Source organism: Anabrus simplex, chromosome X (genome assembly GCF_040414725.1).
Source record: "Anabrus simplex isolate iqAnaSimp1 chromosome X, ASM4041472v1, whole genome shotgun sequence".
NCBI classification, from domain to species: Eukaryota; Metazoa; Arthropoda; class Insecta; order Orthoptera; family Tettigoniidae; genus Anabrus; species Anabrus simplex.
The window spans coordinates 196584694-196596773 of NC_090279.1; the positions used below are offsets into that span (position 1 = coordinate 196584694).

A 12080-nucleotide genomic window follows, 5' to 3' on the forward strand; every position below is an offset into this window, starting at 1 on the left:
TAATTTTTTTAAGAGTTTAATTCAACCAAAACATACAAAATGTTTAATCAAAGAGGCCAAAGCCCATATCATCATCATCTGATTCAGATTCTTCTTTCTTTTCAGGTTTCTTCTCCTCTGTAAAAGGAATTTAAAAAAGATACATTAGCAATCATGAGAAAGAATATTTACTGCAAGTTGTACAGAGAGAATACAAAAGTCATCAGATACAGTGATGTCATCAATCTCCAATCAGTCGAAAGATGGTGATAAGAAAATCATCATATAACAAGTTGTAAAAGTATTCAGAAATTTAACCACTCTGCACATGCCTTTAAATTTATGGATTCAGCATAGGTATTAAATGTCACTTCTTGTGTTATTTCAGAAGCTTAAATCAAAATTGGCTAAAAAGACACTGCCTTACAAGAAACGGATGGGATCAAATTTTAAGAGAGTTGAAAAGGGAATGACATCAGGCATGTTCTTGTTTACAAGCATAAAAAAGTCGTTAACTTAGATAATGTTAAATTAGTTTTAGTAAATGAGCTGCACCATTGAGATGACCCAAATTCCCTGCAGGTCTCAAGGCGTCGGCCTCTCAGCCGTTTTGGCTTTCTAGACCGGGGCCGCTATCTCGCCGAGAGATAGTTCCCCAACTGTAACCACATAGGCTAAGTGGACCCCAAAGCAACCCCCGAATCCAGATAAAAGTCCCTGATCTAACTGTGAATCGAACCTGGGACATTCGGGCAAGAGGCACGCAGGCTACCCCTACACCACAGGGCCAGCATTAGAGAGGAAAGTTAGGATGAACATAACTCCCAACCAGATTTAGAAATAAAGAGAGCAAAACAGTTAAGATTAAGCATAATATACTGCTGATCGGTTCTACCCCACATGCAGGGCAAGTTCGAAATCTTACAACTTTTAGGTGTAAAATATTTCCGAAGTATACCACAGTTGCAGAGACAGAAGATTAAACATTTTAAGAACAATTTTTTCAAAACATTGAAATTCATATTAAAATAATTTAAAAATAAAAACCGACTTGCACATCTGGATAACAGACAGACCTATAAGTAAAAGAGCCGGTCTCGCACAGTGGGGGCAGCATACCTGCCTCTTACATGGTGGCCCCGGATTCAATTCCTGGCCAGGTCAGGAATTTTCACCTGGATCAGCCTACGTGATTACATTTGAGGAGCCATCTGCCAGTAAGATTGCAGTCCCTGTATAGAAGGCCAAGAAAAATGGCTGAGAGGATTCATTAGGCTGACCACACGATGCCTCGTAATCTGCAGGCCTTCGGAATGAGCAGGGGCTGCTTGGTAGACCATGGCCCTTCGGGGCTGTTGTGCCATAGGGTTTGGTTTGATAAATAAAATAATTTTTTTTTTAAGAACAAAAAGATCCTTCAGTACTCATTCCTATTCCATGACCAAATATATGCAAAATATTAAAATTTACAATGCTTTACCAAATAATTATAAAGATTAAGAGAGTGGGAATTTATACACTACTATAATACAGAATTTAAGTATAACACAACTGAAGAGCCCACAATGGCAAATCAAGCTGAAGTTTTACTGAAACACAAAACTTACCCTTTGCAGGAGAAGCCGCAGCAGCAGAGGCGGCGGCAGCTGGAGCGGCAGCCACTGCAGCACCTCCAACTGGCATCGAAGCAAGCTTTTCTCGACCTGCAAAAATACATCACACATTCTTGTCATGCCAAGAAACTCCTCCAGATTGCCGAATACCAAATTAATAAAACAATCAGATATGAAAATATTCTTCACAGCCATCTGACGAAAGATGGTGTTTGTTTCAAATCATCATATATTTGTAACTACTTAAAACTACAGAATAGGGATAACTGCAATTTAAAAGATCATGACTATGAAATGATGCATGCTGTAATCCAGTCTTACACCCATGAACACGTGAACTTCCACTTTATAGCTTATGCAATAACTGCACCCTACAAGAGTAATTTCCCTCCTAAAATTGCAATGATCCCAATGCAGAATGGCATTACCAGCCAGTTTTCAACACTATCGTAGCATACAGACCTGCATTTAATATTATTTTACAGCCCTATTTATTTTTGTAAATTAAGCATATCTTATAAAGGGGTGACCAAATGACTCAAAAACACAAGCAGCACAGCTAGCAAATGGCTTCTTCCAAGATTGATATAGTGATACTAGTAGAAGCAATGCTGACGAAAGTGTGGTCGACCAAAGGAACGTAGACAATCTAACCTTTTGCCATGCAAGGACAGGTCAGACCGAGAAATGGAATCACATGCCTTCTAAAACCCTTATTGTTCCCCTTAAAGGCTATACTATCCAAAGACCACACCCTGCTTGTAGAAACTAAAATATGCACTGTGGCCTACCTGTACTACCAACCTGACTTCACTGCTGAATATATGTCGAACTAGACCAAGTGTTTGAAAGAGTAGATTCAAATTTGCCATGAATACTTGCTGGAGACCCAAATTTCAGGGTCGGTGTACAGCGAAAGCAGACTAATGTAAAGAAACTATTTGGAAGAGGAAGGCGCCAAAAGTTCACACCTTGCTGCCCAAGGTTTGTAACATTAAGTATAAATAATACCTATCTTACATGAAATTCCTTTCAAAGGAGAGATATGTTCACTGCGATGTCTAGGAACCCACCAGCCCGCCCCCAGAAGTACATTTACTTTTATAACTTAATAAATAGCTGCACTTGCCACTCTCCATTGCTGAAATAGTTGCCTCCATTCCTATTGGTCAGCGTGAAAAGGGATGTGATGCCATTTCCATCGATGATAATTAGATTGCATTACCAACCCCGAAAGAATAAAAGCACAAATACGAAACGTAAAGGAAACAATGTGGGTGCACACACCCTTCGAGAGGAACAGGTTGGCAGCATCGTTGACAGTCTGACCACGTCCTCCGCGAGAAGTAAACAGTCATTCAGCGCACAGCTGAATGTGCCGAGTATTGTGTGGCACAGTGTCAATTATTAATGAGAAAGGCTGAACAGTATTTAACCTGAAAGATCAAGCCATGTAGATTGCCCATAACAGGCGAAGCAGGATAGACCTAGGCTTAAACAATATCAAATTAACCCCACATTACAAGCGATTCACATAACACCTCTCAAACCAACACAAACATATGTAAACAAAAACACCTCGACCCCAACGGAATCATCGAGCAGACCAGCAAAGCCATGGTTCAACACAGATTGCTACAAAGAAGATAACCGCAAACGAACTACACATGGCCTCGGCGAACCCGCAACCAAATAATCTAGTGGTATGTGCAGCTACATAGGGTTTATGAAGAAATCGCTGAACGAGCCAAGACTCGTAACCAAGAAATCCCAAAGCTGAAGAGGATGAAAGGGGCAGAAGAAAACCCATAAGGTACACTGAACTCAAGGAGGTCAAAATATCCAGGAGACATCCTAACCGAGATGTGGAAAGAACACCTAGATAGATAAAACTGTTAAAATGATACTTCTAACATCATTTTGAATGTTTCAAAATAAATTAAGGTTAGAAATTCCTCGATTTATTCGATCTTATTAGAACTATTGACCAGCCATACTCCTCCCTACTGATATAATTAGGAAAGGCAGAGGATTTTAAAACACAAAAACTTCTTAAACAGCTCTTAAAATCGGAGGACTTAGTCCCAGCGATCGGGAGGAGGGATGTGAAAAAATCAGAAGTCTGCTGCTTAAATCGAGAGGGGTGGCACATGCAGAGTGAGCCCTGATTTTAGGTCTGCCACCAACTCACATTTCTCAGCATTCTTTCCCCAGTGCAAGGCTTCTCTTTATTGGTCTATGCACATGAAAAAAAAAAAAAAAAAAAAAAAAAAATCCAACATGTCAGGAGTCGTTAGAATATAGCTTCTTGAAGGGAGAGGGCTCTTAATCATATCAGCCAATTCTCACATTGTTTGCTATATTTTTTTCTGGAGTAGTTTGTAACAAAATCTAGATCAGTTTTTCTCTGGGAGTAATGTCACACTGCATAAAATTCCGATCATTGGCAGTAGCCGAAGGAAATATGGAAGATGATGCAACATCAATGATCTTACATGATAAGTAAATAACCTTTGATATTAAATGTTATAGGCCGCATGTGAATGAAGCTGTTTGGTACTTGTGGCGCCCCTAGAGGCAAGGAAGGGCGAGCCTATAGAGCATCCAGAGTTAAGAAAAGACTACAGGCCTTACGGGCCTGCTGCCTTCCACTGTTGCCATACTCGCTCACTCACCGTGGCTCGGACACTGCTTGTGAAATACGTCATAAAATTATACATCGCTTGGTACAGCTGTTGCAAGACTAATAATAATATAAATGCCAGATTATCTCCAGTCATTAATGAAATTACAGTCATGAAATTTTGTTTTGCCATAACGTTTCTAAGGATAATAGCCCACTGACTGTATCATTCGAAATAGAGTAAGAGTTTGAACATGCAGGGATGCGAACTAAATATTAATTATAATAATAATAACATGCATGTCCAGACACCGAAAAGATTGTCTTGTTTCTTATATCTGAGAAAGTTTCATGATCGTTGTTGCTTTAAGGGAGCGCAGTGCTGAGTCTATTAGCCCCCAGAAACATTTCATTATTAAGGCAAATACTGTGTGGTTACAACACAGGAAGCCGACGGCGAGAGATCTCTATCTCAGTGATGTATCCTTCAGCTCATTTCAGATAAATTTACTCGTAAGTGACAACAGATGCAAGGGCTTCATGTTTATCACAAAATACGATAACTTGAATATTCTTCCGCAACATAAAAATACAGAATGCTGAATGACCTATTCGTATGATTTCTTAAAATCAGGTAGTTTGGAGTTGCTGTTTACAGAAGTGAGGATTGTGTTCAGAGTTGGCGGTTCATCTCTAAAATAAATTCATGAACAGTGCGCCGTATTCCACTTCTGACAAAATCATCGTATTTAATGAGTCTGGAATTACTGCAAATTAAATTTTCCTTTCCCACTTCTTGCTGGGACTCTGGAGTGGCCCTTCGCTGGCTTCCTTCCTTATTTTGAAAACTGAAAACCTCGAAATTCCTAAACACTTTGCGGCTTTATCTACTACCCAGTTTACACTTCGTCCTGGATGCTTTGTTTACAAATATGAAAATGAATTAAGCACCATTTGCTGTTCCTTTCTGCTGACACCTTCACTACTTTTCACATGTTCAACTATAATTTAAATGTATTACTCGCTGATTGATTATATAAAATACTAAACAGGAAAAACCATTCCCGATACTCACAACCAAAAGCAATGCAATACACGAAAAATGAAACACAATATACTGTATTTATAACAAACCACTATGCGCACCAGGAAGACGATCACTTCACTCTGCCGAATATCTCCCTTACATAAGCAATCACTGTAATGAGTGACACACACAAAAAGGGGAACATGCCGCACTGACCTCAACAATGATGATTCGCAGTGGTTAAGTTGAGTTATTACACGCGTTGACTACTGTACACACTTCCGCACTACACGCTGAAATGTGGCGCACAATGCGACAAGCATGGCCGGCTGTTCCGTCTACTGAACCGCATATACGATATTTAAAAGGATAAACTCAAAGATATCAAAATGATTTTACGTCTTCTTCAGTATTGTATGGCACAACCAATGCTTGTTTCATAAGAAAAATTATACATTTTGATAGGAATTCATAATAATTTTTATATACATGTAGAACTAAATGGGTAACAGCAATAGAAGTAAAAGCCCATAAGGCCTGTAGGCTTTTCTTAACGCTGGATGTTCTATAGACGGGAGAGTAGCATACGCAGGCAGTAGACAATCATTAGTCTGGACAGCATTTCGATGAGATTGTGAAATGGAACCAGGCTTATTTTGAGGATTCTACAGTAAGGAAAGGAGAGCAGTTGAATAACAATCGCGATATTTTTCACGTAGAAGACAGATCGGGAGAAATATCCAACCTGTGTTGAGGGGAGACAAATATTAATACATAACCATGTGTTGTGAAGATTAAAAGGGTATTAATTCAGCCCATGGGCCCTGTATTTGTAATGTTACAACTGGAATTTGTGAAATCTTACTTGGAGAACGTCTCACGAGGAGAGATGTGTTCATTGCGATGCACAGGAACCCACCATCCTACCCCAAGATGCACATTTACTTTCATAACCTAATTAAAATTATTACACGCCATTTTCATTTCTGAAGTAGCTACTTGTATTCCTATTGGCCACTGTAAAGTGGTACGTGATCTCCTTCCCGTCAAGAATTATGTACAATACAGAACAGCAGGAAACTAGGGGCCTAGGGCCGCTTCTAACCATCCAGACCAATGGTCTTGTCCATGGCAAGAATCCTAACAGTCCAGACCAATGGTCTTGTCCACGGCAAGAATCCTAACCGTCCAGACCAAACACCTTGTCCAGATCCTATCCTAACTGTCTGCACAGCAAGAACGGGGAACAATCGTAGCATAGTTCCTAAGTACAGAGGTTGGCAGCACTGAGCACTGGTGCAGAACATCCTCTCCGAGGCTGCGAGCGAGTAAACAAACAACAGTCGTTACGCGTCTGTGTTAATGGGGGGCCACGGTCTGAACTAATGATATTCGCTTCAACTACGTTTTAAGTTTAAAACCAGAAATATGAACACTAATTTCAAAACACAGTACTCTTCAAAGACATTTAACACATCTCTATAAAAATATGTTGCAGGCTGACTCTGATGCAGGGGCGAAGCGTCAGGGGAGACAGCGTGTACCCTTAACATTTTGTGAAAGAAATATTGTCTATAGGTGGGCCGGCACAAGGTTGCACTTGACAGTTGTAAGTCATGTTGGCACCACTACAAAAATGAAATGAAGAACGTCACCCGTCAGTCAAAATCACCAATCCACTACTTTTTATGTCAGATACAGTTACGCATTTTATTCACGTTAATTCGTATTTAATTCCGTATAGTGTTCATAATCTTTTATTTGCCTACACAAATATGAGCATTTAAAATATATTATAAGGTTTAAGCAGGCTACAAAATAAATACGAACTATTTTCAGTTGATTGTTGTTGGCAATATAGGTAGAATAGTGGTGCCATCTATAAGTAGCTTGACTACTGTATTGAAGTGTTGCCGTTTTGTCTGTCGCCGCTAGCACGTGGTCAGGTGTGATTCGCGCGTTTATGAAGGTTTTGTTTTCATTTTGAGATAATTGTGAAATTTTATTTTAACGAATGCAGTGCGATATCTCGGAAATGACAACATAGTCATGAAGCGCGAAGTGATAATCCTTTGAGCCGGGGAGTGTCCCTTAATAGTCAGGCATTAGAATTAGTGCGGAGAACTCGTGAATTTTACGAGAGGGAGACGAAATTCGTACGCTTGTATAGTCGTCTCTCCGTTCCTATAGATCATGTTGTGGATCGAAAATCTCAAACATTAGGGCTTTCAAAGCGTATTGCCATTCAAACAGGTGTTCGCCTCCAAGAACAGAAGGAAAAAGTGACGGGGGTACATAGCAATAGCGAAAACGGGGCTGACAGTAGGGACTTGTTTCACAGCACTCCGGGAAAGAAACGAATTAAGCTATCTCCTGTAATAGGAATTAATTCTTTCCAGGCTGATGCAATACGAAGACACGAGTACGATTTTTACAGCTCAAAGTCCCTTCTGTCATTGTTATGGACAATGCACGTTACCACTCCGTAATAATGGACAAGACCCCTTCTTCGAGCGCCCGTAAAGAACTGTAAGTGGAATGGCTGCAGTAAAGAAATATCCCAGCGCATATGTGTATGACTAAATTAGTCGACACCGGGCGAGTTGGCCGTGCGGTTAGGGGCGCGCAGCTGTGAGCTCGCATCCGGGAGATAGTGGATTCGAATTCCACTGCCGGCAGCCCTGAAGATGGTTTTCCGTGGTTTCCCATTTTCACTCCAGGCAAATGCTGGGGGTGTACCTTAATTAAGACAACGGTCGCTTCCTTCCCATTCCTAGGCCTTTCCTGTCCCATCGTCGCTATAAAACCTATCTGTGTAAAAAAAAAAAATAGTCGACGAGGTAGCGAAGGAACAAGGGCACGAGGTTATTAGGTTGCCGCTGTACCACTGTCACTTCAACCTCATTGAGTTGGTACGGTATGGGGTGAAGTAAAACATTACGTACGCACTTATAACACGTCCTTCACAGTTACTGAAGTGGAAGGACTGTTCCGGGAGAGTATTGCTCGAATGGATGCGGCTTTGTGCAGGAAGAAATTTAGCCATGTTGCAGCATTCATTAATTCGGCAATGGCAATACATGGCATCATCAGCGACTCTCAGAAGTTGATGATCTGCCTAGACGATGATGACAGTGACAACGAAGGCGACGGTAGTGATGGCAGTGAACTGGAGGGTATCGAGCCTTTGCCTTTGTGAATCAGGTATGAAAATAAAGTTTCTGAATTTTCGTAAATTTTATAGAATTTACTTGAAACATTTTGTGTTAGCACCGGTGTATATTATTCTAACATTTATTGGTAAAGGTGTATATGAAGTGAGATCCTTGTTGGCCGATTTCTTCCGTGTTTTCTAACATCGCGATAATAAGAACTTCGTAGTATATTTATCTCGTATAATTTTGTGTGATGAATAATCGGTGAGTTGAAAGTTCAATTTTTGTCGGCAGATTTAATTTGTATTGTGTATCAACGCGATGACATTAAAAACATTTCTCCCATGTTTTTAAAAACACATGTGTCGTGCAATCAGCTGTTGTTACGGCGGCAACATCGCTTCGTGCGCCACTGCAGTGTGACCAATATTGTGCGCAGCTGTCATGTGCAACCTTACGCCGGCCCACCTATAGTTAATTCAATTACTTGTTAGAACATTAATTATTTCCAGATACGTGACATTATTGTACTCCCCGCTTTACTTATTTTCGTCTCACTTCGGCAATGCTAAGGCTCGCGTTAGTTACACGAAGCACGTAGGCAAAAGTAGACGCTGTCCATTCTGTGTATTTTCCCTTTGATTTTCAAAGCTTTCAGATAGAGCAACATTAACGCTATCTGTAGGTGCTGACTGTGGAACCATGACTTTCCTATAGCAAGATGTCTCCGCCCAGTAGACAGACTTACCAGCGTCTCATCTTGCTCTCATTTACTAGTATTTGGATCTCTCTTATTAAGGTGCTCTTATTGGCTACCATCTTAGACATGCTTTTAATGTTATTAATTGGAATTCACTTTATTATAAAACACGTCTAAAAATAAATTAATAATATCTAAATACGAAGTATAGTAAACTTACACCTAATAAATGAATGACAGCATCAAAACCCTTCAAGTACGTGCATTTTCTTGCCCGCCAATATTAGTTGCGGTATTATAACACCAACAACTATTGGCTTCCAGTCTGAATAAGGTACTCCGGAGTACGCATACGGAAAAAATTGTTTAACTTGATGCTGTATATTCCGTTAAAGTCAGTTTCTAGTGAACGCGCTATAAGTGCATTCAAACGAATTAAAACGTACCTATTTAAGGAATTGGATGACCAACCAGAGACTGTCTAACTTGGGAACTCCAGCTATAGAGAAGAAATTTCTGTGGAATCTTAGCAAGACGCCCGACTTCAAGACGAGAGTAATAGATATATTTGCCGAAATGAAGGACAGGCAGAATAAACTAATTTACAAGAATGTTTACGGTGACTTGTACGAACAAATATTTATTTCTTATTTCTCTTATTAAATCTATTCACCGGTAACAATGAAATAAATTGCTATTTTTATTCTAAAAGTATGTTATTTGACAACTCCCGCGGCCTATTTCGTTTATATTTAAAAAATAAAAGTGCACGTAGGGCTATAGGTTATAGGGTTTGTCTTATTTTCAGAGTCATTAATATAATACTGAATACAGATGTATGCGTCGAAAACAAAATTCCATATAATAATATGATGATTATTATTATTATCGTATGGCATTTACAAGCATAATCTGTAAAAATCATAATATGATTAAAACAATTTAAATAAAAGAAATCTCTGTCTAACCCCTTACTTAGTTCACACTTTGCCACTGTATCTACAAACTGCCTACGTAAGGCAGGCGTGTCAGAAGTGCAAGCTCATTGCTGCCTTGTATTTATTTGTAGTGAGAGAGACGCTTATGTGCTTGCAACAATGGTAAAAACAAATACATGCTTGAGAACAGACATATGTGAAAGGTGAAGAGATACAGAAGTTATAGAAAGCTTTTATGATATTTTCGCCAATCTGTTGTTCGTAATTCTCTGACTGTTAACTGGTACTGCATTGGAAGGTTAATCGGGATGCCTGTATCGTTATTTTGTAATGAGCAAAACATGGAATTAAAACTGTTTCATCATCAGTAACCAGACACAAACACCCGTGAAATTTTCGGCTGTGCTGTCAATGACATGCCTTAATTTTAGTCTTTTGTAACACTCGGCAATGACTTTTCTAATTCCCATTTACTGTTTGAATTTGATGTCTGAAGTAATCGAAGTGGGCATACACACACAGGGCTGTCAGGATCTCTTCAAAGCATTCATTTTGCAAAATGACTGATGTAAATACTGGAATTGATCGCAGGTGTCTTAGCTTTTTCATCTTTCGCGATTTCTTTCAAAGATTTAGTCCACACTTTCCTTCTGATCACATTTTGTTTGTCATTCGAAAACTTGAAAAAGACTTAGTTCCAGGAGGAGAGAGGCTGTACGTAAAATTACACCTAACTCCCGGAACATTGTTACTGTTATAAATAGTGAAACCAAAATCAGTTTTGGATGTCATCTTACAGAGGATAGAAACTAATGTCAATGCAAACCAAATGCAACAATAGAGCAAATAAGCACTGCTCTCCTGATCAGGAACTCAACGTTCGTCGCCAGAACGCATCACCATCCATTCGCACGAGGTAAGATGTCTTATTTACGTTTCGTTACAGGCTAATGCCATTTACGCCTAGTTAACCTTGTTTCACCTCTAAAGAATGCAGCTGAACTTAAGCAGAGAGCAGAAACAGTGAAGACCTAACACTGTAATACATTACATGAAAAAAGGAGGGTAAAACACATTTAAATCGCAACTTACCAGCAGCGATCAAGGCCTCAATATTTTTTCCATTAAGCTCGCTGATGACTTTCTTCAATTTCTCACTATCGGACTCGATTCCGACAGAGCTGAGGATCTTCTCGATGTCGGCAGACGATGGGCTTTCTTTGCCTCCAAGGGAAGCAAGCAAATATGCGGCCACGTAACGCATGCTTAAAAGAAAAACAGGTTATCAGTGAACTATGCAACCGTACAGGAACCTGAAAAGTTAAAGTCACGTGTACCGAACTCGTCAGATAATGCTTTCTCATACATATACAAAACTGTACGGGAGTTGAAAAAGAGCTCCCTTCAGATACATATTTATCATCATTTCGTTTCGGTGATTCATTCGTATGTAGGTTTTCTTGAAAACACAAAAATTATAAAAACTAAAGACCAAAGCCACTCCCGGACCACATGGCGTCTACAAGCAAGTGGCCCTACTTCAACTTCCAATTTTCCAAATACTAAAAAAATATGCAAAACTTCCTTTAACACGCTAAAAGAACAAACGGAAATGTTTAAAATTATATAGTTCACAATAGATTCAGACATCTGAAGTATTCTTACCTTTAAGTCTTGAGACACGAAACGTGTTAACGCCAAACCTGCTACAACGAACGCGATGACGACAAGTAGGAAACGGAAGTGAACAGAAGAACCAGAGGATCTAAGAGAAAATAAGTGCATAGCCAACGCGTAAAATCAAATTCTCCCCTGATCACATCTAAAATCCCTCTAAATGAGACAACAAACCCCCAAATAATAATAATAATAATAATAATAATAATAATAATAATAATAATAATAATAATAATAATAATAATAATAGAAACACTGCCATTTTCCACAAAAAGAATAAATCACTCAACAGAATCATTCACACATCACAGAAATCGCCTTAATTTGTCAACACAAAACGCAAATAGCATTACAACTGCATGAACTGT

The 12080-nt window shown here is 39.3% G+C and overlaps 1 protein-coding gene across 1 annotated transcript; it reads right to left on the reverse strand.

Annotated features, from left to right (window-relative positions):
* Positions 1-11851, reverse strand: RpLP2 (ribosomal protein LP2). The gene is made up of 4 exons (XM_067159285.2): positions 11701-11851; positions 11128-11300; positions 1587-1682; positions 1-117 (listed from the first exon to the last, which is right to left on the reverse strand). Exons 2-4 carry the CDS (start codon positions 11297-11299, stop codon positions 44-46), a joined length of 342 nt encoding a protein of 113 aa, XP_067015386.1. The 5' UTR covers position 11300; positions 11701-11851; the 3' UTR covers positions 1-43.
* Positions 11852-12080: the final 229 nt, after the last annotated feature.

Bases quoted from the DNA above. Each gene is read 5' to 3' on its own strand.
- RpLP2 (XM_067159285.2), bottom strand. From the start codon at position 11,299: ATGCGTTACGTGGCCGCATATTTGCTTGCTTCCCTTGGAGGCAAAGAA. The intron at 1,683-11,127 runs GTAAGTTGCGAT...GTATTTTTGCAG, and splicing joins TGAGGCCTTGATCGCTGCTG to GTCGAGAAAAGCTTGCTTCG. The intron at 118-1,586 runs GTAAGTTTTGTG...TTCCTTTTACAG, and splicing joins TGCGGCTTCTCCTGCAAAGG to AGGAGAAGAAACCTGAAAAG.